We start from the raw sequence: 25701 nt of genomic DNA on the forward strand, positions 1-25701 counted from the left end.
AATGAAAAAAGAACAAGAATCAGAGTCAGTTTCTGATCGCTCATATACTGTTTTCGGCATCACCATTCGAGTCTTGGGCTGACAAGGGGTGGACGGATAAAAAAACTGTTATAATTTTCTTCTACGGTCGTTAGGCAAATCAGATTCGGGTATTCTGCTACGATTCAGGTATTTTACATATCGCTTTTATTTATTTAAAAGCTTTACAACATCATTCATGGTGAAAGAGCTAGTGATTGGTTTGATAGGTTCCTCAAGTAGAGCGTTGATGCTTGTAGGGTGAAGTTAGTGTCCAGTTGTTCCTATAGGAACAATTTTTAAGTTGATTTCTTTTTAATAATTTCTTTTCAGTAAAAAGAACTAATCGTTAAAAAAATTAGAAAGATGTATTTTTTTAAGTTATATATATATTGTTGACTTGTTTAAACAGACCAATAATAAATATGTAACAAATAATAAACTTTACCTTCTCTTTATTTCTTCTCTTATCTTATACTAATAATTATAAATATTTATTATCCTATTATGTGTATAATGCTTTCTTAAAAGAATTTGGTATAAACATTAATTTTTTAGTTAATTTGTTTAACACAATGATATAACACTTGCCATATCATCCTTAACATACATAAGTTGCTCCAAATAGATAACAAATATATATATATATATTATGCATAATCCTTTATTTAAATAAAATTTAAATTTTTTCTCATCTCTTTATTCTCTTCGTGTAATATATATAATTATTTTTTGTCTTAAAAAATAACTATATATACATATATATAGAGAGAGAGAGGGGGGGGGGGGGGGGGAGGAGGACTTCCGGTGAGTTGCCGGCGACTCCCTTAGCCTCCAGAGTAGCCGATTCTCAGGAAGCCTTCTCGACAAGTGATGCCTTACTGGGTACCCCTTTAGCATGTGATAAATGCAAAGCTTGTCAAAGTACCCACCCGACCCCCAATTCACATTCCCTTGTACCCGTCAATCCAAATATTACGAAATCTCAGAGATACTAAACATGGGAAAAAAATGATTTTCGCTAGAATAATGAGATTAAGCAGACCATCAAATTCCAAATAAAAGCTAGAAGTACTATTCAATTCGAGCACTCAGGGCAACGGCTTTTTCAAGTCCCACTAATTGAAACAGCAGCACAATCAGGCTTCCAACTGGAAGAATTCCAAATCTTTTATAAATCTAACATAAAAAATGAAAATTTCCCAACCCCTCTCTCCTCTTGTACAAGTAACCCGGTTAAGGGCCAAAGGCCAAGAACATGTATAATAATGAAAATTGAAACAAATTAGCAAACAAAAGATATGAGGGTAAACTATAAATCCTGTCATTATTTCTCATTCTCCCAGCTCTGCCAAGAGTACCAGCATTTATCAGCTAAAATTCTTCCGTGTCAAGTTTTTGTCGGCATAACTTTCGCGATAGCAACAAGGTCTCCAAACAGCTTATCCTCTGGCCTTGAGGGCTTCCCGGATGGCACATAGGATAGAGCAGGCGTCTGATAAGAATTCAAGGAACGATCATTCCGAACAGAAAGCCCGGACATTCCTAGCTCAAGGAACTGATCATTTTGTTGCTGGCCGTAGCCATACCCATATCCTCCCATTTGGCTGCTGTACATCTGTTGATACATGAAATGCATCTGTCCTGATTGCATTTGCTGTGGACACACCCCCATTGACTGGCCATCGCAGGCTGCCTGAGGATGGAGCCCTACCAGCTGATTGTTGTGATCAGCCTGGTCACCGAACGCTGGAAGATGGCCACTTGGGGTTTGCTGGATATACATCCCTGCTACTTGATCATCCCCTCCCATAGGCCGATATCCTTGATGAAGGCCATTGAACATTGGTTGGGACTCTGTGGCAACCTCCTGACCAACCTTCGTTGGCTGGTGATACTGACTGCCTTCCAGTGGATCATCGTCTGTCGGCTGAGCTTCCCAGGGCGGTGGCGGCAGTGAACTGCTGCTCTCAGCACCTGCAAAATATTGCGCGTGGTAAAAGTCATAAGCTCTAGTGAAATATGACAGAATAAAGTTTGTTCACCTAGATTCTATCTTTTTCTTTAAAAAAAAAATAAAAAGGGAAAAGAAAATTACTCCACTAGATTCAGAGTCTGAAGCCCAAACTGTTGGCTCCAGGAATATTATATGGAAGATAGGAATGCCGGGTTCTTAACATGAATGGCTAACAACAGATAGGGGTTGCAATAGATCTAATAGATCCAACTGAATGGCTCTGTAGCAAAACCTAGATTATCTAATAAATGGGTAAATCAGGCCTCCATACTCTGCATAACCCCTCATTTAGCAGCAACCAAGCCCTCTGGCTCTCACCCACTTATTTTGAAACTTGAAAAAAAATGTAGACTTTATTCCTAAAAGCTAATAAAACATTTGCTGCAAAATTTTGACCACAATATTTTCAAACAGGGAAAAGAATTATTAATTAATAGACAACATAGATGATATGGAATTTTATATTAAGCATTAGAAGAATAACTGAATAAGCCCAACAACCATAACATAAAGCATATTTGATTGCAAAGCTAAACCTACAAGACACGTGGAGATCTTAAAAATATTATAGGGTGAATTAGAAAAGCACCATAGACTGGTGAAGGTGGCTGTTGCTGGGAGGATATTTGTCCATTCCAGGAATTAGCACCTTGGGTGTATAAGGACTGCTCATCTTGAGGTACAATCATGTTTGGGCCAATTCCATCAGGATGAACAGAGGTTAGTGGAGATTGAAAATTATGCTGCTGCTGCTGCTGCTGCTGATAGGTGTATGTTCGTCCAACCAAAGAAACTGGTTGGTTATGGTCAATTTGAGAAAACATGTCCACAAGAGCAAGGGCATTCTGCTGATTAGCTACAGGGTTGATTGGCTGGTGTCCTCCCGCAGGAGAAATAGCTATTGTATTCTTTGCCGAAGGGGAGTTGAAGTCATCTCCACTCAAGAGGTCTATTTTAGCATCAACTTTTGTAGGAGTTGTTGCTGGACCATTAGTGGCAGGAGCCGGGAGTAGTAGTTGTGTCCCTGAACCAGTATCAGAGGTGGAACTGTAGAAAAATAAAGGTGTTACTGCTTAGAATAACCAGTAGCTATATTTTATAAGAGTAAAACTTCATTTTGATACTAAGTTGGATACTCCAGCCATATCAAATTTCAACATCATCAACAGCAGACATGCCTGAATGTAACTCAAAGACTGGTGTAAGTTTTGACACTGAATATATATAGGCAGTGAATAATGAAGAACATGATTACCCCTGGTCAGACTGTTTGCTATTCCCGGTATCAATAAGAGGAACATCCACATCAGCCAATGCCTCAACAGATTTAGGCTTCAGTTTCTTTGTTTGAACAGAAGCTCCTGAAGCAATGGCTTCGTGCTTGGCTAGCAAACACTGCAACTCATCATTCAGAGACAGTCCTTGACATAACAGTGATTCATCCCTGCAAAAGGTAATGAAAATACATCTAACAACCATATTTAAGGTAATACAGATATATAATTTGCCTTACATCTAGATCATCCAGTTTGAAGGCCTTTACTTATCCTATATAAACTTAATTGTTTTAAAATCAGAAACGCACATGCCAAGGGGAGGGAAGGACGTGAAAGATCCTCCCCTCTCACATTGACTATATATATGTTTAGCGGTTCAAGAACAAAAAATACAGTGCCATCAATGGGAGATCCATAAGACAACACGTTTTCATTTGACAAGTTGCAAGCAACTGTACCTGGCTAGGACAAGAATTAAGTATGACAAATCTCCTTAGCTATACATTTATGCCTACCATTTACCTTTCCACTCCTTCATCCACTTTGTTACATCACCCATCAAACCATCATCCTCTTTACCAGTATGTCTGAAGATTTTTTTTTCCTCGGTAAGAGAAGTTGAACATTTTACAATAACAACTTATCACAACTAAAAGGGGGTCAAACAGACTCCTAAACAAAGGTGGGAACAAGGCTAAGTAACATTAAGACTATACCCCTCACCCCAATGATTCCAGATGAACCAGCTTTCTCTTCATTCCAGTTGACATCTCTTGCCAGGGTTTGAGCACTCCAGTTATGACTGGGAAAAGAATTTGATAAACAGAATTCCAACAAGCAAAGGTTTACTTTGTGGGTTGATCTTTGACTTTTGCATTACTCACTCCAGCAAATTGGTACAACTCCTTAACAATTCATTAGGGTCCATTATAAGTCTTAAAAACACCATAGTTAATACCAATATTGAGCAGCAGGCAATATATCCATACTGGGCATACATCATTTGCATATTTAAATTGACATCAGCAGAAAGTTGCTTTGCACCCACCAATAAATGATGCCAGAAACCAAGGGGTATTACTAATAAAAAGACCCAGGATAGGGCAAGTAGGCATTACCCTAGTCCTTCCTGAGGCCACTTTTAATCCCCTTAACTATGGTAGTTTATGTCCTAATTGTCTGAAGGTCTACTTAGTGCTTCAGCTGTTTGCTGCTTCAAGGAGCCACCATATATCACCACCAGTAAAATGTTTCTTTTTCCTTTGTGATAAGAAGCGGCAGGAGGTTCGTACAAACAGATAAAGACAATAAGGATAGATCCTCACAAGAAATTTCATTACACAGATTGACATAGGTAGTGGCATAAGTAATACAAGGCCTTACAAAGTCGAGTTTACAAGGTGGACCACTCTCTGCTTGTACACCCGGCACTGTTCCACTAGCTCAGCAATAACATCCTCCCTTAGCCCCTGCAAATTGAGATCATGGCACCTCAATGCGTAGGGAAACTACTACATTTGAGAATGTAATAGGGAGAAAATCCTTGACCGAGGAATAAAAATGCATGAGATAAAGGGGTACTTAAAATTTTTAGATATCAAATAAAGACTTCCCAATAAGTATAATCTTGGGCCCTGAGACCCTGTTCTCAGTAAATCTCACACTCCAACCAATTCAGAATGTCAGGTGTTTGCATATTCCTCTATTAATATACGTTGCCACAGCATAGTCTTACACCATCATTAGAAAATATACCTCTTTGTTTGCTGGGTCTAATGCGTTCAGCATGTCTGCAAGAACATCCATAATATCACGTGCATTCTGAATTTCTGTCAGGCTAACAAAAAAGTAGATATTATTATAAACCAATATGAATGACAACAACTACCAGGACATGGTAGAAAACGCCTTTTCTTTTGGGGTGGGCTAATTCTCCATTTCCCCTTATGAAGAAGAGATTAAACAAAACAAAACAAAACCAAAAAAAGAAAGAAAGAACCTAGCTTTCAATAAAATATAGGAACAACAAAGTTGACTTCCTCCTAACTGTAAATTAGGCTTCACCCAATCAGAAACCAAGCTGTCATGAACAGCTCAAGCTCAAACCAGCCATTAGAACTGGCATTACCATTTTTTATCGTATGTGTGTAACTACAATTTTGGATGCCAAAATAAAATCCACATAACTGAAGCTTAAATTAGACTCTGCCAGAGGGAAATATGTTATGTGCATCTATATCACCTCACCAGATTTATTATCCCATGCAGTTAATTCCTACTCTTTTGTCATTCTGCCTATCAGATAAACCTCTTATTAATATATGCTATAACATATCACTGATGAAGGCAACAAACAACCGTGCCCTGCTCACTTATCCAGTTATGTCTTCTTTTTCTATTCCCACTTTTTGGAACCCATCCAATTATATCATGATCCATAAGTAAAAGAATAGCATACACCTTCGCGATAGCTAACGAGTCAATATGCGTAAGGATAGAATACAGAGGGTACACTTCAGAAAGTGCATTTGAGTAATTAGTCAAAAGCAAGTGACCTCAATTAGTAACGCTATTGGTAAGAATTAAGAAGCAACAGCTGTCTGGAGGCAGGACTCACATTTTCTGATGGCTGGGAAGATTGGTATCAATTAATTAGTTAGCATTCTTTCAGAGAGTAAAAAAAGGGCCTAATATATACCTCAACGTTGGGAACTCATCTTCTGCAGAAGACTCAGCAGCTTCTTGCCTATGTTCTGGAGTTCGAATATTTTGTGGATATGATCCCAGATGATGTGATTGCAGGGCAAAGATAGGGGTAGACCTGTCAGTTCTCTGTGGGAATACTGCCCCGGCTCGCTGAAACAAGTAAGCAACACTTCCTCAGAGAATAAAAATATAGAAAGGCAAAGAAAAAACAAAAACAGATGTTGGTCAAAGTTGTATTTATCATAACAAAATGACTGCCCCACAACTTACCAACAATTCCTGGTATGCAGCATAGAATTGCGGATATCTTGCCCTTGGTCCTCCAAAAGCTTCTTGCCATGTATCAATTAGAATCAAGATCATCTCTTTGACACGAAAATCGGGCTATAAAAATTAATAGAACAACAAATCAGAGAATCAATTTAAAAGAATTTATGCATACATAGAAACACTAGCAATCAGTGATGAAGTAATAATCTAAAACATACTAATATATAAAGAGAACAAACCGATGATAAAGTAATATTCTTACCTTCTTCTTCACTATTTTCACCATCTCATGAGGCAAATCTTTCTCTGCAACTTGCATGTGGATAAGGTCCCCACAATTCTTTATGAGGGTCTCTAATAGCTAGGATACCGTAAAGACCAAGTAAACCAATTGAATCTTCAGTGAGATAATGTTGTAAGAAAAAGAATATATTGTGCTTCATTCAATAAAACTGAACATCAGAGTTCATCTCAAGTTGCAATCAACTAAAACTAGACACCAAACAGTTTATTTCAACTTGCAATTGAGTTTCCAAAATATGAGGCCACCTTAATTGTGCATGACCTCTGAACCACAGAAGCTTCCAGCCAATTAGGAAACAATGCTAGTTCAACAACAGGAAGCAGAATAGGATTTATAAGTCAAATAACATAGCAGTGTATAATCCTGCCATTGATATCAGACAGAACAGGAATATGAGTAAGGTCCATAAAGATTATCAGACCCTAACACAATGGTCAGGCTTCCACTTACTCCTTGGTCCATGCAAAAGAAACCACAAAAATTAATGCAACAAAAAGCAGGTGAGAAAGCTTTATACAGTTCCCAGATTGGCCTCAGCAAAGGTCTACCATCACCTACAGATATTTGACCAAATTAATGAAGTAACTTTGTCATGATAAACTGTTACCATGTTGAGTGAGCAACAACCATTAAAGACAAAAGGAGAATTTAAAAGTAATCAACACCAAATGTTAAAAGGTAAACTCCATGATCACAGAAATCTTCATACCACATAAGAAGCAAAACAGACCAAAAAGTGCTAACATGAGGGGGGAAATGTATAATTGAAAAGAAATTTGTCTTTTTTAAACTTACTATTAGGGAAAGAAGCTGAGCTTTTGGATTCTTGCTTCTGAGGCGTTTCTTAATGCCCTTTACAACATCCTTTGATTGCCTGGTAAACCAGATCCAAGTTAATGATAACCACTACAGAAGAATAAAATTGAAAATATAGCAGTAATAACATCAGAGATAAAATGCACAAAAAGGAACAAAGCAAATGTGCTCGTCGCATAGGATGAAAGATGAAAACTCCCTCTAGTAGGTGCTAATTAGTTAGTTCATAACCACCAAACTGATTTTAGTAATGTGCCTTGAACGCAACAGAAGAGAATTCACCAACAGCATAACTCAAGTGTTAGACCATGCAGGAATATATATACACGCTCATTTCAAAAGTTGTACAAATGGAAATCCTTAAGAGTGCCCCAAATTGATGCTTCAAGGTTAAGCCATCATGCTATTGCTGGATTCAATCCCCTCATCCCAGATAGAAATAGATCAAACAAAAAGGTAACCTGAATCTCAAGTCTTTACTTTTCACTTAAAATGGTAAATCTACCCAAATGCTGGGAAGTATGGATTTGCTTTTATAGTGACGTGTCATTGCTCAAATATGTGACAATCCACAGCTGGCACATGAAACACAACATATAGGATGCGTCCAATGTTTCATACAGTTCTTTTAATTTTTTTGAATGCTATACATGCTTCCACCACATGCAGGAAGATGAATCTCTGTTCAGCATGCACAAGGTGCATTTGAGATATGGTGCAAGTTTAAAAATGGAATTAAAGATAAGTACTAAAATAAAAAGAGAACCTAAGAAGGTAATAACTAACATGAGCTAGAACATGAAACCACTCTAGCCAACTAAGTTATTTTGGCTGAGAGGACCATTACCTCAATCCAAGCTTTCCTTTTCCATCTTGTCCAGTTAAAACCTCCCTGTCTGGTCTTCAGGCTTTTTCAAGTTCTAGTAACTTCCATTGAATTTGTGAATACTTGAAGTTTTTCTGAATGTACATAAAACTTTGTATCTATTCTGTTTCTGGGATACAAATATCGGAACTAATTGCTAGTACTTCATTCTGATCAACAAAATTTTATCATCTTCCCATAAGTTGGCCTTGTCCCTACGTTTCTTCTATTTTACAGGTGAGCAGGTCCCTGGTGTCTTAGGCCGTGTCTTGTTTGAATCATTCATCTTGCTTTTTTTTCCTCCAGCTTGTGCTTGAGATGATGGCACACCTTTAAATTAGCCAGTATCTACATATGTGATTAAGTTGTGTTTCCATATTGTACAGGTTTGTTTCAAAATATCAACTATGTTTTGGAAGACGAGCATATAAATTATCTTCATTCATCACTATCTCATAGAACTTTTCCAAACCATCATTCCTCAGGAAGGGCATCCGGCTCAAAGTTTTGTCACATTGTTCTTTTGTTGGATTTGTATTGTCAATGTGACTTTTAGAAGTCAATTGACATTATGAATGCATGTCACCAGTCATACCTTGGTTAGGATAAGATGCAGTTGAGGATGATGATGATAAAGATTAAGTGATCATCAAATCTTCCCTAGTTCACCAAAATAAAAAGATGGGTAGATGTAAAATCACAAAGATTCAGTTAAATGAAACTGAAGAGCAAAGTCTTGCTTACTTCTAGAGAACTATAAAACCTATAAATGTTAAGTACCAAGAAATATTAGCTCTTCACTAATCTATTCTTGTCTTACCCCTTTCTCTATTTTATTTCAAGAGGCTATGGAAACAACTCAAGCATAAATGTTTCTAGAATGAAGGACATTTTTCAATGACAACTTATTTGTAATATATTATTATGAACACTCTCAATATATTTTACACCATCAATATGTACCAGATGAGTGGAAAGGATTTGAGGCATAAGTCTCTCTATATGATTATAAATGCACTCTAGCAACTTTAACTAATCTGGTAAAGTACCCTATACTTAGCATTTAATGAACCATAACTTCAAGCCAGTACCTCCCATTTCCACAGAAACCTTCAATCATACTGTCCACTGGAACTTTGTTTCTATACATTAATCCTCCCTAGCGTCCTAACCATGTAGTAAGCAGTAAAGAAGCAACCCACTGGCAAACTCACAAATATTACTAAGTCAGTAAACCTCAAACAAGGTGGAATAGCACAACAAACCCTTTACTCTTATCACAAAAGATCTAGATTGCTCAAACCACTACACGAAAATGAAGTAAATGAAAAATTCAATAGTGAAGCAGCTCTTGGATGAAGGTGAGCAAAATAAACAATTAAACGCATATGCTTCCAACAGAAACACCACATTGGCCTCCAATATCCGTTGTTCCACCCCCAAAATCCTATGCTATCCAATCAAATTAACAAATCCACGTGAAAGGAAAAATGCACAAAGAAACAGAAAACCGAATATCATTCAAGTATCTGTAGTTAAATTCGATAACGCATCTGATAAATCGAGGACGAAGGACAATAACATAACAATTCAAACTGATATCAAACAGGTCCTAAAAGTGTCCCAAACGTACAAAGGATCGCGATTCAACGTGTTACAGATCTCAACATTCATGGCCCAATCAGGTCCGACAAGCATGTTGCTCGTCGCCCGTTCGACCATAAGATTCACCATGCTTTCCGTCGAATCCCTGCCCTTGCAATCTCGGAGTTGATCGGAATCTGGTGATCGCAGCGTTCCCGGCGAGATCACCAAGAATTCCGAAGAATCATTGGTACGATCAGACCCTTAAAAAGCTCTTTCCCTCTCCGATGAATGAGGGCCCATTCCTTTCAAGGCCGTGTTTGGAACACGCCAAAGAGGAAATTTTCTCCTTTTTTTAAATTATGATTAAAACAAGGGAAAATAAATTTTCTCAACGAAATAAAAATAAAGTAAATAAGAGGATTGGAAATATTAGCAAATTCAGACACATAAATATAAGTTAGATGTTTTATAATAAAAAAATAAAATAACAAAATCATGTATATTAAACTTAAAATAACATCCATGAGATGTAAAAATTATAAATAATATAATTTAAATATATAAAAAATTAATAAAAGATAAGAGTAATAGAATAATCGAATTTATGATAAATAAATGGATAAGAAGACCAAAAATAACTTTGTAAAAAATCCTTACGTAATTGACATTATAAAAGGTATAATTATAAATATAAATACGAATATTTAAAATTCATCCAACTAATTTTATATATAGTAATTATTTCTTATTCTTTTTAAGTTTTAAGAGTGAAGATTTTAATTTTTCACAAATTTTATAATTTAAATGTGTTATTTGTTGGAGAATATGAATTTATCAATTGCAAAAAATCATAAGAATGGTTATGATTTATGATGCACAAAAACTTTTGGAAACATCATTTTAGTATTTTCGAAGATTTCTATTTTTGAAATGTCAAAAATTGTTCCTGGACTTATTCTCCAATTTCAAAAATATTTTGAAATCGTTTTATAATATTAAAAAATATTAAAAATATATTTTTAATTTAAAAATATGTTTCATCAGAGATTAAAAAAATTCTCTAACTCAAAATTTTTAATTTTCACAAAATTTATTTAAATACATTATAAAATTATATATATATATATATTTATGTTAAATAACTAGCTTTTATAATTTTTATATTAAAAATTATATTTTTTTATGTAAGTCTTTCTCTTCCGCTTTTGTTTTCCATTTTTAAAAAAAATATCATTTATTTATTTTCATTTTGTATATTCATTTTTTGTTTTCGACAATCTCAATTATGGTTATAAAAAAATAATTTTTTATACAACAAAATTTATTTTTCTATTGCAAAAAGGAAAACAGGAAATTAAAAAAATTATAAAGTTATCACAAAAGCACTTGTATAAAAGTGATTATTCATAACAGTGCCAAATGCCCCTTATACTTCATTCCTTATTATGTGAGTGTTTGTTTCACAAATAATTGCAATGTCAAGTAAAACATTAATATACAAAATTGATTAAAAACGAACAAATAAGCCCAAAATGAACCAAAATTTTTAGGCTTAATACATAATTTAGTCCCTTAACTAATCAAAGAAATAGCTTTAAGGATGTCAACTAAATTGTGCCCACTGTTCATCCCTAGACAAAATAATTTATACACTTTTAGTCCCTAACTTAACCGACGTTAACTTTTTCTCGTCACGCTACCACGTCATCGACACGTCATTCCTCAATACTGTCACGTCACCACAGCTTAATGTATTTTTTAGTCCCTGGACTAATAAAGAAAATAACTTTAAGGATTTCAACTAAATTGTGCTGACTATTCATCCCTGAACAAAATAATTTTATACACTTTAGTCCCTAACTTAATCGACGTTAACTGATACGTTAATTTTGCCTCGTCACGCTGCCACGTTACTACCACGTCACTCATAATATTCACATATGCTATCCATATTTTTATTAAAAAAAAAAAAAAAACTTCAACACATACCCAGTCATGGTTGCCGGCGGTCATGGGGAGCCATTTTCCCCCTTTCTCCCTCTCTCCTCGTTTTGGACCACTTTTGCCTCTGCACCCATCGTCGATTCAGCCATTGCCGGTCGCCTTGGAACGACCGGGGGTCAAGGACCCTAAACCCAGCCATCAGGGAATGGCTAGGGGTCGAGGACCAAAGTTCTGGGGTTCCCCGACCCCCAACAGCTGATGGCCATAGCGACCAGTCGCCTGATCATTAGGTTCTTGGTCCTAGCCACGACTAGGTCGAGGAACCCAGCCTCTTCATGGCCATGGTCAAGAGACCCAACTGTGGAGACATTTTTTTTTTTATAAAAATATGGACAATAGATGTGGATATTATGAGTGGCATGGCAGCGTGACGAGCTAAAATTAACGTCTCAGTTAACGTCAGTTAAGTCAGGGACTAAAAGTGTATAAAAAAAATTTGTCAAGAATGAATAGTGAGCACAATTTAGTTGATATCCTTAATGTCATTTTTTTTATTAGTCCAGAGACTAAAAAATGCATTAAGCCTTGGTGACGTGATAGTATTGAAGAGTGACGTGTAAAGGTGACGTGACAACGTGACGTGACAAAGTTAACGTCGGTTAAGTTAGAGACTAAAGTATATATTATTTTGTCTAGAGATGAACAGTGAGCACAATTTAGTTGATATTCTTAAAGCTATTTTTTTGATTAGTTGAGAGACTAAATTATGTATTAAGCCAAATTTTTAACCATCTTATACGTACCACAAGCAAGCAAACATGTGGAGGAGATAGTGGGTTAATTTTCAGAGAACCCACAAGCCAATGATAAATACAGAACTAAGCTGAGCACCAATACAATTGAAATTCTAACATTGACTGCTTGCAATCCATTATAATAAGAAAATTGTTGGAATCTGTTTATACTGCCAAAAGCAAAAGCTTGCCTTCAGTACAAAACAGATTCAGCTATCCAGGAAAAGGCATAAGAGGAAATGTATCTAGAACAGTAATTCAATCTGACGGGACCACCAGTACAAAACTTCCATCCAAACTTCATGCCACATCTCTATATCTATGCCTTCTTTCCCTCCACGACTGTCGGCATAAACCTTAAAAAAGAAAATTTCTCATTCATCATCTCCGAGCAACTTCGACTCGACTACAAACTTGAAACAAAGAGTGAAACAGACAAAGACGCACCGCATTAAGATCTATTCCTCGTCAAACCTAATCTTCTTTGGTGCAGGCTGGGCGCTTCCCACCTGTTACAAATAGTTATTACATGAAACAGGGTAGTTAGATAGCAGATAAATCTGGAGCGAGAGCATAAATAGTTTCATGTTCTTTCCTACAGTTTAATATTAATTCAAGAGCATCCAAGAAAAAAATAATTGTCCATAAGGGATTAAATTCTTACAAATTCAGGACACTCGTAATCGATACCAGCTGCTTCAATCCTCTTCCGCCTTTTCTGGTCCCGTTTCAAGATTCCTTCTACCAACTTCTTCTGCTCTTCCAATGTTCTTTCCTGAATACACATCACAAGAAACTAATATCATATCCCTACAAAATAACTATTAAATAGGAAAAGGAGGGGTATATTTCATATTTCTGGTTCCGTTTTAATTGCAATGTGGGAAGTGATGGATAATTTGCCAGGAAGCATCCGAACTTCACACACCTTGTCATGTCGTTTCCTTTCAATTTTAACCCAGTCCAAGGGTTTGTACCGTCGGTTAACACCTTTCCACCTAAAAAATCAAGTAAAAATGTCAGCAACTCATTTGCATACCAGAAACTAAATTGAAGGCATGAGAAGGCTCATTCCCCCTACTACAAATATCTTGGTTAACCATTTTCCAAATTCACTTCTATAATGTGTTCATGACTTCTTTTCCAGGCAAATAGTGACAGATTCTCAACTAATGGAAGCTTATGCCATTAACGTAAAAAATTTCAGCAATCTACTGCATCCAATTAAGTTTGGCCATTTAACCATCTTTGATGTTCAGAAGAAACCTTTGTTGGCAGAGAATACAGAAACTCCAATTATATATGATGTTGTGTCCCCTTTGGCACTGTGTTGTGTCCTACTTTTTTAAAAAATGGTGTATCCTCATGTCTGTGTCCATGACCCATATATCAGAACCAAATAGTCTGCCTGCTAGAAGTCCAAAACCTCATTCCATAAATATGAAAGAATGCTACACATAAAATGATGTTGCATATTTCCTCTAGTCTATGTTCAACAAGGTTATGATCTCTAACTCAAACCCATATTCATTAGATTGACAAGTACAACTGAATTCACAGCCTCTCAAGCACATCCCATATTCAAGCAAGGATTAGTGATAGAGGAACGTTCCTTTTGTTGCAGTAATGATCCAAACAGGGGTTCTTGTTTTATAGTCCAACCCCACCATGCAAGTGTGTGCATGGATACATCTACATTTATTCCATGCCCAAGCTTTGAATTTCCATCGCTGTAGGTTCCTATTGTCACCACTTTGCACATTATTGCATGTAAAAAATTACATCTATCACTTACAGACTTCATGTTGCTTTAGCTCTCTTTCCATGCAGTATTAACTCAGTCTGCTTCTTTTCAATTTTTCATTTTTTTCACTTTTAGATTATATCCCAGCTAGTGGGACTAAGGCCTGTGGTATGTTAGGTACTGAAATCCTTAAGAGTAACTTAATTTAAACTCCGAGGTCAACTACGTAGGAATGTAAGTAACCTTGAACTGTCACATTGGCAAATTGACTCTTTTGGACAAAATTGCACAAAGTAATGCATAAAATCTAGTTATTTCGGCCAGACAATCTAATAAGACTTTCCAAGTTACTTTATGGAATCATTTTTAAAAATAGCTCTAAAAACGAGGGCTTTTTCTTCATATATTCTATTTATCACCAGATTTCTTAAAGTTTTTCTAGAAAATTTTATCACAACTAGTTCTTTTACAGATTATGTATGAATACCAGAGGATGCAGAAGAAATATTAACAATCTGCAACAGCTTCAGAGGAAACTCCAAATGTGAAGGAACGTTGTAAGTTAAAGAGTATTCCACATGGGTTCATAAACATGAAATCAAATAAGCAGGCTTCAATAATTGATTTGTAATAAGCAAAATAGATAATTGCATACACTTTTGGGTGAACACGCTCTGGTGGAACAAGGTGAACTTGTAACATGTGTTCAAACATAAGATAGTTATGCATACATTCGGCTACAATTTTTGCAACCTGTGTCAATTAAAACCGATGTTAGAAATGCATATCTTAGTACGTGTCTAGTTATGAAATTCATCTTGAGAACATATTATAACCTCGGGAGACTCAAATTCGATGAAGCCAAAATGCTTGGATTTTCCAGTCTGGAAGACAGAATCATAAAAAGAATTTTACTAAGTAGTGAATTACACATAGAAAGACTTAAGAAATAGTTAAAGATACAAAAGCCGCGTGAACCATAAAACCTAACACAAACTTCTTTATCACGAAAAATAATAATAATAATAATAATAATAATAAACTGGAAATGTTAATCACAAAATGAATCATACAAACCCAAACGGCAGAATACAAAACAGTGGAGAGCAAAACCCAAAAGGCAGTTAATGTGATTAGTTTTCCAAAAGCTCCCTCTCTCAACTCCTCTCCTCCCTCTACCAATCCCCTCTTCTTCTTCTCCTCCTCTTCTCTGCCCCTTCTTTCTTCTTCCTTATTTCTCTCTTCCATTCTCCACTCCAGCACTCCTTGCTGTGCTACATCAACAGGTTTCAACCATGACCAAAAGAAAGAAGAGGGATTAGGAAGAAAAAGGATATTGACCTTCCTCATGAGGTTCGGTCGTGGCTAAGACTAAAAGAGGAACAGGGGGAGCCTCATTGGGCAAAGATGGTTCAGCTGCAGTTGTGATTGGAACATAGGAAGGAGAGAACCCCCCCACCCCCCACCCCACCCCCAAAAAAAAACAAAAAAATAACAACCCAGATCTGACCAAGACTAGCTGAAAATTAAAACAAGAAGGAAGGAATAGAAGAATGAGGAATGGAAGGTTTGGTTGGATCTAAATTCACTGGCAAATATTTGGTTGATGGATTAGGATTTGCTGGAGCATTTCTTGGTTGGCCACAATTTGGATTAGCTACTAAGCTAGAGAAAGAGTTCCTTTTCTATTGACGAAAATAACAAATTACTTGCACATAACCCCATTAGTTTTTTTGCTTAATTATGCATAAACAAATTTCTTTGGTTAATTACTGTTGTAACATTTGTATTAGATTAGGTAAAATGTATCTTACTGTTTTACTGCATATTTTTTCTGTTGTATGGTTAGATATAACTGATCTTCTAGAAGGTATGTTTCTAGAAGAAGTGCCAGCTGTATGTTTTTCTGTTAGGCAGTTAGTTGGTTTTATTTTATCCCATGTATTCCGCCACCCTTATATCCTATAAATAGGGGTCGTGGATAGTTAGAGAGAGAGAGTCTTAGTGTGCCAGAAATTGAGACGGTTTTGTTTCAACTTTCTGTCTTGAGTCGGGATTGAGTGCGAGAGGTTGGGAATAACTGGTTATTAGCTTGGTTTCCCATTTTCCCTACAGCTTTCAGAGTATATGGGCGGGAGGAATTAAGTTCTCGTTGTAATCATCCTCGGTTGACTTCAAGATAGTGGATTTGATTGGCTTCTAAGCAGTCTGGATGTAGGTCTTGGATTTCAAGACCGAACCAGGATAATTCTTGCTGTTTTTCTTCTGTGATTGTGTTGTTTCTTTTTGTGTTCTATAATATGAGTTCATCTTGAGTAAGTTAGGAAGCTATTTGGGTTGGGAGAATAGAGTAGTGTGCTGTGAGATACTCTAACAATTACATTTTGAGTTTAGATTAGGAAATTAAAAATTTTTGTAGGCTAAATAAATCAATATCCCTTCTTTTTTTTTTTTTTTTTTTTTTGGGGGGGGGGGGGGGGGGGCACAAGGGGTCATAAAGGAAGTAAAGGGAAAGGAAGAAGGGAGAGCTACCTTCCCCTTGTTTGGATGTTTACTGATGGAAAGAAAGCAAGCTCCCTTCCCTTGTTTTGGAGAAAGGAAAGAGAGGGTTCAAATTAAAAAATGCATGTGTGCCCTCATTTACCACCCGATTTTAGGGGAAGAGATTTTGGAGGAAGGAGGGGGATTGGGTCCTCCCCTCCAATCCCCTTCCCCTCCTCTTCTTAAACCTCTTCCAAACAAGAGAATTGCTTCCCCTTCCCCCTCCATCCAAGCCCTTAACTCTGACCTCAATCTTCTTGTTTAGAAGAGGTTTAAGAAGAGGAGGAGAAGGGGATTGAAGGGGACCCAATCCCCCTCCTTCCTCCAAAATCTCTTCTCCCTGAATCAAGGGGTAAGCAAGGGAATACATGCAATTTTTAATTATAACTCTTCCTTTCCCTTTCATGTTCACTTGAACTCTCAAACAAGAGAAAGAAGGTTCCCTTCCTTCTCCTCATTAAACATCCACACAAGGGGAAGGTAACCCCCCCCCCCCCCCCCATTCCTTCCAAACCCTTTTCTTTCTCTTATAAACCCTTCCTTTCTCTCTCCTCCAAAAACTCCCAAATATAGCCTCAGCCACTAACAGTCCTCTAATGATATAGTAACTATTACAACGTTGTAGTTCATTAAAATCTAGAAGTGTCATGCATATTTTCACTATAACTCAAAGATACCACATAATTTACCCATTATGTAAACATATATGTGAAACAAATAAAATAAGATATGGCCAACTAATAAAAACTACAACAGGGAAAAAAAATTGTGAAGACATTTGTCTTAGATTAGTTTCTGTACTTAGTAGTTTTCTTGTTGAAATCTGTTAGCATATTTTTCTTATTGTAATAAGTGGTTGTTAGTTTGTTTTTAAGCTGATCGAAAGTTGGTTAAATCCGGTCAGGATGGGCAGTTGGTTGTAACTGTTTTGCCCGCCTCTATGATCTATAAATAGGGGCTGGGAGGGCTCGAAAATATGCATGAAAACATTGGGTTGTCTTGAGAGAGTTGAGCGAGAATGTGCTAGGCCGAGAGAAGGGTTAATTTGTATTTCTCTTGGGGGTGTTCTTCTCTGTTTAGTCTAAGGTTTTAGACTGAGGGAAAGAGAGGTTTTCCTAGTGCGTGTAATTACTGTAAGGTTTCAAGATATTGGAAGTTTTCATGGTGCCCAAGGCAGTCTGGATGTAGGTCTCATTTATGAGACTGAACCAGGATAAAATCTTGTCTCTTGTGTGATTTATTGCTGTTTCCTATTTCTGTTCTTGTGATTTCTATCGGGTACTGTGTGGCTTATCTGCTGAGGGTGTAATCAGTGAGTTCTTAGAGGGATAGTAGGTTGTGTGTGTGGCGGTCCTGAGTTCAACAATTTGGTATCAGAGCGCCGGGTATCAGCTCCAGCAATCCTATCAAGATTTTTTCAAGATTCTCAAGAAACCAGAGTCGGTTCTGGTAGGCGATTATGGCGCCCTCATCGGCCACTCGATATGATGTGGAGAAGTTTGACGGCAACAATGATTTTGGTCTCTGGCAGATCAAAATGGAAGCTCTGCTGTGCAGTCTTGGATTAGAGAAGGCAATCGAACAAAAGGTAACTACCAAGGGAAGCTCTGAAGGTAAGGATCATAAAACCATATCTTTAGAGGATAAGGAAATCAACAAGAAAGCATACAGCATGCTTATCTTGAGTCTTGGAGACAAAATTCTCCGAGAAGTTTCAAAATTAAAATCAGCCACTGAAATCTGGATGAAACTGGAGTCTCTTTACTTAAAGAAGACTTTATCCAGTAGGCTGTATTTGAAGGCCAATTCTTCACATATAAGATGCAAGAAAATCAAAAACTTCAAGAGCATCTAGATGAATTCAATAAGCTATGTCTTGACTTAGAGAATATAGGAGCAAACTATGAGGATGAAGATAGAGCCCTAGTTCTTCTTTATTCATTGCCTAAGTCTTATGAAAACTTTGCAGATATTCTACAACATGGCAGGGACAAGCTATCCTTAGAAGATGTAATAGGAGCCTTAAACTCTAAGGAATTGAGAATAAAAATGGATGTAAAATCCACCCCTAGTGATGCCCTAACTGTAAGGTCTAGGAGTACAAAAAAGGACTCAAAAGGTAAAAAGGAAAAGTCTAGATCAAAATCTAGGAATGGTAAGGGCCCTATTAAATGTTATTACTGCCAAGAGGAGGGGCATATCAAGAGATATTGCCCTAAAAGAAAGAAAGACATGGCTGAAAAGAAATCATCTGATGGTGGAGCAAACCTAGTTGATCTTGGTTATGACAGTTCAGAGGCCTTGACTGTCACAGAAATGGCTGGTAATAATAGTTGGGTGATGGATTCGGGTTGTTCATACCACATGACCCCTAGGAGGCATTGGATGCAAAATTATAAAGAACTAAATGGGGGTAAGGTCTTGCTAGGCAATGACCATGAGTGTAGTGTTGTTGGAGTGGGTGATGTGAGGCTCAAAATGTATGATGGCACCTATAGGACCCTCACAGCAGTTAGGCATGTGCCTGATCTCAAGAGGAACTTGGTTTCCCTTGGAGAATTGGCAAGAAATGGCCTAAAATTCAAAGGAGAAGGTGAAGACATATCAGTGTCAAAGGGTTCTCTTGTCTGCATGAAGGCTAAACTGCAGAATGACATTTATATCTTGCAAGCCTCTACCTTATGTGGTGAGGCTGCAGCAGTGAGTAGTAAATCCCAAGATTTGGCAAAGTTGTGGCATCTAAGGATGTCACACATAAGTGAGCAAGGGCTCAAGGAGTTAGCCAAGCAAGGGATTCTAGAAAATAGCCAAGTCTCAGTTTTGTCCAAATGTGAGTCTTGCATTTATGGAAATGCAGCAAAACTTAGGTTTAATAGGACTGCCATTCACTCATCTAAGTCTATCGTAGATTACATTCACTCGGATTTGTGGGGACCAGCCCAAACCCCAACCCATGGAGGCTCTAGATATTTCCTTTCTATCATAGATGACTATTCTAGAATGTTGTGGGTTTATGTGTTAAAAACTAAAGATCAAACTTATGGGACCTTTAGAAATTGGAAGACAGTGGGCTGGAATTAAAGCCATTAGGACAGATAATGGGCTGGAATTCTGCAATAAGGAATTTAGTGAAATGTGCAATGATAATGGCATAATTAGGCACTTAACAGCGCCTGAAAATCCCCAGCAAAATGGGGTGGCTGAGAGGATGAACCGGACCATTTTAGAAAGGGTAAGATGCATGTTGTTTCATGCACATTTGCCAAAAAATTTCTGGGGGGAAGCAGTGTCCACTGCAGACCATATCCTCAACCGGACCCTATCTAAAGCCATAGATTTGCAAACCCCTTATGAGAAATGGACAAGCCATAAGCCTAGTCTTGCCCACCTTAGGGTATTTGGGTGCTTAGCCTATGCTCATGTGAAGCAAGGCAAGCTTGAACCTAGGGCTAAGAAATGTCTCTTTATAGGTTACCCAACCGGTGTAAAGGGATATCAACTATGGAACCTTGAATCAGAAGGACCTAGGACCATAATCACAAGGGATGTGACATTTGATGAGTCAACTACCATAAGTCTAAGCAAAAATGAAACCCAGAAGGATCTAGGTGAAAAGAATGACTCAATGAAGGTAGACATTCATGGAATAGAGTCTGAAAAAAATGATATAGAGCCTGAACCAGATTTGGACCAAAATGATCAGCTTCAAGATGAAGAGCATAATGTTGAAACCTCTCAATATGAGGAAGAAGAGGCTGACAGTGATGCTGATTCCAGCATTGGAGATCAGCCAAACCCTAATAGGTACAGTGTGGCTAGAGATAGGCAGCCTAGAGTGGTTTGGCTACTCAGATTTAGTAGCCTATGCTCTAAATAGTGCCTCCGAAATTTCTGAAGAAGAGCCTCAATCCTATGACCAAGCTATAGCATCCAAGGATTCCCAAAAATGGATAAAAGCCATGAAATCAGAAATATCTTCCCTTAAGAAAAACCAAACCAAGGAATTGGTAGAGAAACCTAAAGGGAAAAGAATTGTAAGTTGTAAATGGCTGTACAAAATAAAAGAAGGGGCTAATGAAAATTCTAAGCCTAGATTCAAAGCTAAGCTAGTTGCTAGAGGGTTTACTCAAGTCCAAGGGGTCGATTATAATGAAGTTTTCTTCCCAGTTGTAAGGCATACATCAATAAGGGTTCTGCTGGTCATCACTGCCCAATTAGACTTAAAATTGGAGCAGATGGATGTTACTACAGCTTTCCTTCATGGAGAGTTGGAGGAGAAGACATATATGAACCAACCTAGAGGTTTTGAAGTTAAGGATAAGGTGGAGAAAGTTTGTTTGCTCAAAAGTCTCTCTATGGGCTCAAACAATCTCCTAGGCAATGGTATCGCCGATTTGATACTGTTATGATAGGCCAAGGATATTCAAGATGCTCCTATGACTATTGTGTGTATCTTAAGCACATATCCCCTAACATTTCAATATACTTACTTCTATATGTGGATGACATGCTTATTGCAAGTCAATCCCTTAGAGAAATTCAGCAACTTAAGCAGAAATTAAAAGCTGAATTTGAAATAAAGGAGCTAGGTGAGGCTAGAAAGATTCTAGGGATGGAAATCTCTAGGGATAGACAGCATAGGAAAATATTCTTATCTCAAAAATCCTATATAGAAAAGCTGCTATCTAGGTTTGGTATGGCTGTTTCAAAGCCAGTGAGTGTGCCATTTGCACCTCATTTTAAGCTATCTTCAAAGCAGTGCCCTAAAGATGAGGTGGAGAGAAAGGAAATGGAGAGAATTCCATACTCAAATGATGTTGGCAGCCTGATGTATGGAATGGTGTGTACCCGCCCTGATCTAGCTCATGCAATGAGTGTAGTCAGCCGCTTCATGGCAAACCCAGGTAGACCCCATTGGATGGCTGTAAAATGGATGCTTAGATACCTAAGGGGCTCTAGCAAGAATGTATTGTCCTATGGTGGAGCTAAGATAGGAGAAAAACCTAGCATTCTAGGCTTCTCAAATGCAGATTATGCTGCTGATCTTGATAAGCGTATGTCCACAACTGGCTATGTATTTAAGTTGTGGAATTCCTCTATTAGTTGGAAGTCTAGCCTCCAACATGTAGTAGCATTATCTACTACCGAGGCAGAATATAAAGCTGTTGCTGATGCAATTAAAGAGGCTATATGGCTTAAGGGGCTAGTGGGAGAGCTTCTAGGTTTAGAGGTTAAAGTCTCTTTGATGTGTGATAGTCAAAGTGCTATACATTTATCAAATAATCAAGCTCACCATGAGATGACAAAACACATAGAAATTCAGTATCATTTTATTAGGGATATCATTGAAAATAAACTTGTTGATTTAATCAAAGTTGCAGGTGAAAATAATGCTGCAGATATGTTTACTAAGGCTGTTCCAGTTTCTAAACTTCAGCAACACATAAAGCTGCTGAATATTGTTCCAGATCAGAGTTGAAGGTGGAGCAGGGGTGCAAGAAGCTGAAGTGCAGTAAATCTACTTCAAATGGGTGGAGAATTGTGAAGACATTTGTCTTAGATTAGTTTCTGTACTTAGTAGTTTTCTTGTTGAAATCTGTTAGCATATTTTTCTTATTGTAATAAGTGGTTGTTAGTTTGTTTTTAAGCTTACCAAAAGTTGGTTAAATCCGGTCAGGATGGGCAATTGGTTGTAACTGTTTTGCCCACCTCTATGATCTATAAATAGGGGCTAGGAGGGCTCGGAAATAAGCATGAAAACATTGGGTTGTCTTGAGAGAGTTGAGCGAGAATGTGCTAGGCCGAGAGAAGGGTTAATTTGTATTTCTCTTGGGGGTGTTCTTCTCTGTTTAGTCTAGGGTTTTAGACTGAGGGAAAGAGAAGTTTTTCTAGTGCGTGTAATTGCTGTAAGGTTTCAAGATATTGGAAGTTTTCATGGTGCCCAAGACAATCTGAATGTAGGTCTCATTTATGAGACTGAACCAGGAGAAAATCGTGTGTCTCTTGTGTGATTTTATTGCTGTTTCCTATTTCTGTTCTTGTGATTTCTATCGGGTACTGTGTAGCTTATCTGCTGAGCGTGTAATCAATGAGTTCTTGGAGGGATAGTAGGTTGTGTATGTGGTGGTCCTGAGTTCAACAAAAACTTTCTTATCACTAACAATTAAGTTTTGATTTAGGTTCTGAACAATCTTTAGTTCAAAAATGTGAACTGAAAAGAAAACGATGGTGGTTTTGAAACTCTTGGATAAGGCTAGAAAAGAAGAAAAGGAAATTTGAAATTCTAGAAACACAACCAAATAAATATATGTTTGATCCTGCATCACAAAATTACACATACAACTAACAATTTATATAATGAACATAAGATCACAATCCCATGTTGCATGATGTGAACATATTCCACACAAGCTTTGAGCACCTGGATCCCAAGTAGCTGGGTAGATTAACTAATCAAATAATTTTTGGTCATTTATGTGGAGGTATCAAGTTGCCAAAACATATCAAAGATACCATCACAGCATAACAAAATTTTATTACTTGCTCTTACAACTAATCTCACATAGTTTCACTCAGCAAGCAGAACATGCAGTTCAACAAACTGCATAAGAACAAGATCCAAAGAAAGTTTATTCACAACATTGGCATTCCAATAAGAATGATTGAACAAATAATCCTTATTCTTAATCTCCAAAATAAGCTTTACTTTCAGATAACTAATTTTCAAAATCAGCTTTGAGACAAAATACCATTTAAATTAAACAGTAATGGGAAAAAAAATTAAAACTTAACCTTCTTATTCCTGGCAATTTTGAGCCTCTTGATAGTGCCAAACTGTCTGAAGAAGCCTGCAAAAGCATGAAGACATTCGATACAAGGTTACATCAGAGGCATGTGCGTGTGTCTATTTATATACTCAAGGTGAAAAAGTAAAGACGGGTGTACCTTCCATTTCATTCTCATAAAATCCATGTGGAATACGACCAATATAAAGGACTGTAGCAGTGTTCACCGGTGTTTCACTTTTGGGCAGTTTATGTCCAGGACCACCCTCCAATGGCTACAAAACACATAAATAAATCAGCATGCAAACCTAAACAGACACTATGTTAGGAATGATCAACAACCAGTGACCATACCAAAAATTCAGCGGATTCAACTTTGCCACCGGTGGCTGAAAACTGAGACAAACTCTTTTGCAACTTCTTCCCTGTAGCTTTTTTTGCCTTGCCACCCATCTCACTGATCATTAACAAAAATAAAATATCATACTACTTTTCCAGGGCTGACAATTCGGGTTGGCGGGTCGTAATCGTATCGTGTCAAGACACACATATAACACGTATCAGGCTAACCCGAACACGACCCATTTAATAATCGTGTCAAATTCTTTAAACCCGAACACGACACGTTTATTAAACGTGTAACACGACACGACCTGTTTAACCCATTTAATTAAACATGTCGTGTCACCTGTTAACTTGTTTAACCCGTTTAATTAAACGTGTTGTGTTGTGTCACATGTTAATCTGTTTAACCCATTTAATTTAAATGGATTGTGTCGTGTCACCTATTAACCCGTCTAACCCGTTTACTGTAACATGTAAAAACCTATTGAATGCATAAAAAAAACCTATTCAATACACATACAAAATTTTATTCACCGGCAGCAGATCTCGAGAAAGTCAAGCAATCACAACAACAACACAAATGAACATCTACGCATGCAAAGCAGAAGAAATACAAAACAGAAGTTTTAATGGTGTTATAATACATCTTATCCACTGAAATTTGCTCAAATTTTTTTGGATTCAACCTTTCGAAACAGAAAATAAGTCAACCTATAACTGCTAAAATAAGTCAAACCTCTCGAAATTTGCTAAACGCTATAACTACTAAACCCATTTATACAAAATATATACCTCTCGAAATTTCCAACCAAACCATCACAAAATATATATGCCAACAAGAAGCAGCAGCAAACACCCGAGGCTGAAGTGTGTATTCACAAAATATATATACCAACAAGAAGCAGCAGCAAAATATACGAATCAACAAAAAAACTTACCAGAGGCTGAAGTGGAGGTTGCGGCGCTGCGACCGGCGGAGGCGGAGGCCGAAGTGAAGGCTGCGACGACGATGACGATCGAAGGCTGAAGTGGAGGCTGCGGCGCTGCGACCGGCGGAGGCGGAAGTTCAGAGAGTGTGTGTGTGAGAGAGAGAGAGAGAGGGGGGGGGGGAAGAGAGAGAGAAAGGGGGGGAGTTTAGCCTTAGGGTTTCTTTTCGGAAAGAGAGAAATCGAACTGGGCTGGGCTGGGCTGGGGGGGTGGGGGGATTCTCAGATTTTTGGATTTTAATTTTTTAAATATTTAGTTATTAAATAAAATAAAATAATTTTAAAAATAATATTAATAATTAAATGATAAATAATAAAATTATTATTATTTGACTGAAATAATAATATCAATAATTATACTATTAATAATAATATTAATAAAATTATACTATTTTTTCTTTTCTAATCTTTATACATTTAGTTATTTTTTAGATATAATTGAGTTGATTGTCATAAATTAATTAAAAAATAAATTTAATTTTTATAAAAATTTTTATTAAATTCAAATTAGATTTGACCATAGCTAATATCTGATAATTATTGATTGGAGATCTAATTTGGAGAAATGATATAACATCAACTAATAATTGTCCAAATAGAATTAGTAATTTACTAGAAATTATAATAAATATATATGTATATTAGATTTATTTAAAAAAATAAATAACATAGTTAAATTTTAAACCTATTTGCTATTTAAAT

General features: G+C 37.0%; 2 protein-coding genes across 2 annotated transcripts; both read right to left on the bottom strand.

Annotated features, from left to right (window-relative positions):
* Positions 1-1070: 1070 nt before the first annotated feature.
* On the bottom strand, positions 1071-10146 carry LOC127813720 (TOM1-like protein 9). Its single transcript, XM_052354841.1, has 10 exons — positions 9907-10146; positions 7388-7466; positions 6551-6649; positions 6289-6402; positions 6011-6168; positions 5068-5149; positions 4696-4781; positions 3291-3479; positions 2625-3082; positions 1071-1995 (listed from the first exon to the last, which is right to left on the bottom strand). The coding sequence occupies exons 1-10, from the start codon at positions 10005-10007 to the stop codon at positions 1409-1411; spliced, it is 1953 nt and encodes a 650-aa protein (XP_052210801.1). The 5' UTR covers positions 10008-10146; the 3' UTR covers positions 1071-1408.
* A 2557-nt stretch (positions 10147-12703) lies between these two features.
* Positions 12704-25161, bottom strand: LOC127813722 (uncharacterized). Its single transcript, XM_052354844.1, has 10 exons — positions 24952-25161; positions 24023-24125; positions 23829-23943; positions 23676-23731; positions 15179-15226; positions 14998-15095; positions 13527-13596; positions 13263-13373; positions 13046-13107; positions 12704-12954 (listed from the first exon to the last, which is right to left on the bottom strand). Exons 2-9 carry the CDS (start codon positions 24119-24121, stop codon positions 13057-13059), a joined length of 648 nt encoding a protein of 215 aa, XP_052210804.1. The 5' UTR covers positions 24122-24125; positions 24952-25161; the 3' UTR covers positions 12704-12954; positions 13046-13056.
* Positions 25162-25701: the final 540 nt, after the last annotated feature.

Source organism: Diospyros lotus, chromosome 11 (genome assembly GCF_014633365.1).
Source record: "Diospyros lotus cultivar Yz01 chromosome 11, ASM1463336v1, whole genome shotgun sequence".
NCBI classification, from domain to species: Eukaryota; Viridiplantae; Streptophyta; class Magnoliopsida; order Ericales; family Ebenaceae; genus Diospyros; species Diospyros lotus.

Bases quoted from the DNA above. Each gene is read 5' to 3' on its own strand.
- LOC127813720 (XM_052354841.1), bottom strand. From the start codon at position 10,007: ATGGTGAATCTTATGGTCGAACGGGCGACGAGCAACATGCTTGTCGGA. The intron at 6,403-6,550 runs GTAAGAATATTA...TAATTTTTATAG, and splicing joins TGAAAATAGTGAAGAAGAAG to CCCGATTTTCGTGTCAAAGA. The intron at 6,169-6,288 runs GTAAGTTGTGGG...TACTTGTTTCAG, and splicing joins CTGCATACCAGGAATTGTTG to CGAGCCGGGGCAGTATTCCC.
- LOC127813722 (XM_052354844.1), bottom strand. From the start codon at position 24,121: ATGGGTGGCAAGGCAAAAAAAGCTACAGGGAAGAAGTTGCAAAAGAGT. The intron at 23,944-24,022 runs GTATGGTCACTG...TGTGTTTTGTAG, and splicing joins TTGAATCCGCTGAATTTTTG to CCATTGGAGGGTGGTCCTGG. The intron at 13,374-13,526 runs GTGTGTGAAGTT...ATGTGTATTCAG, and splicing joins AAAGGAAACGACATGACAAG to GAAAGAACATTGGAAGAGCA.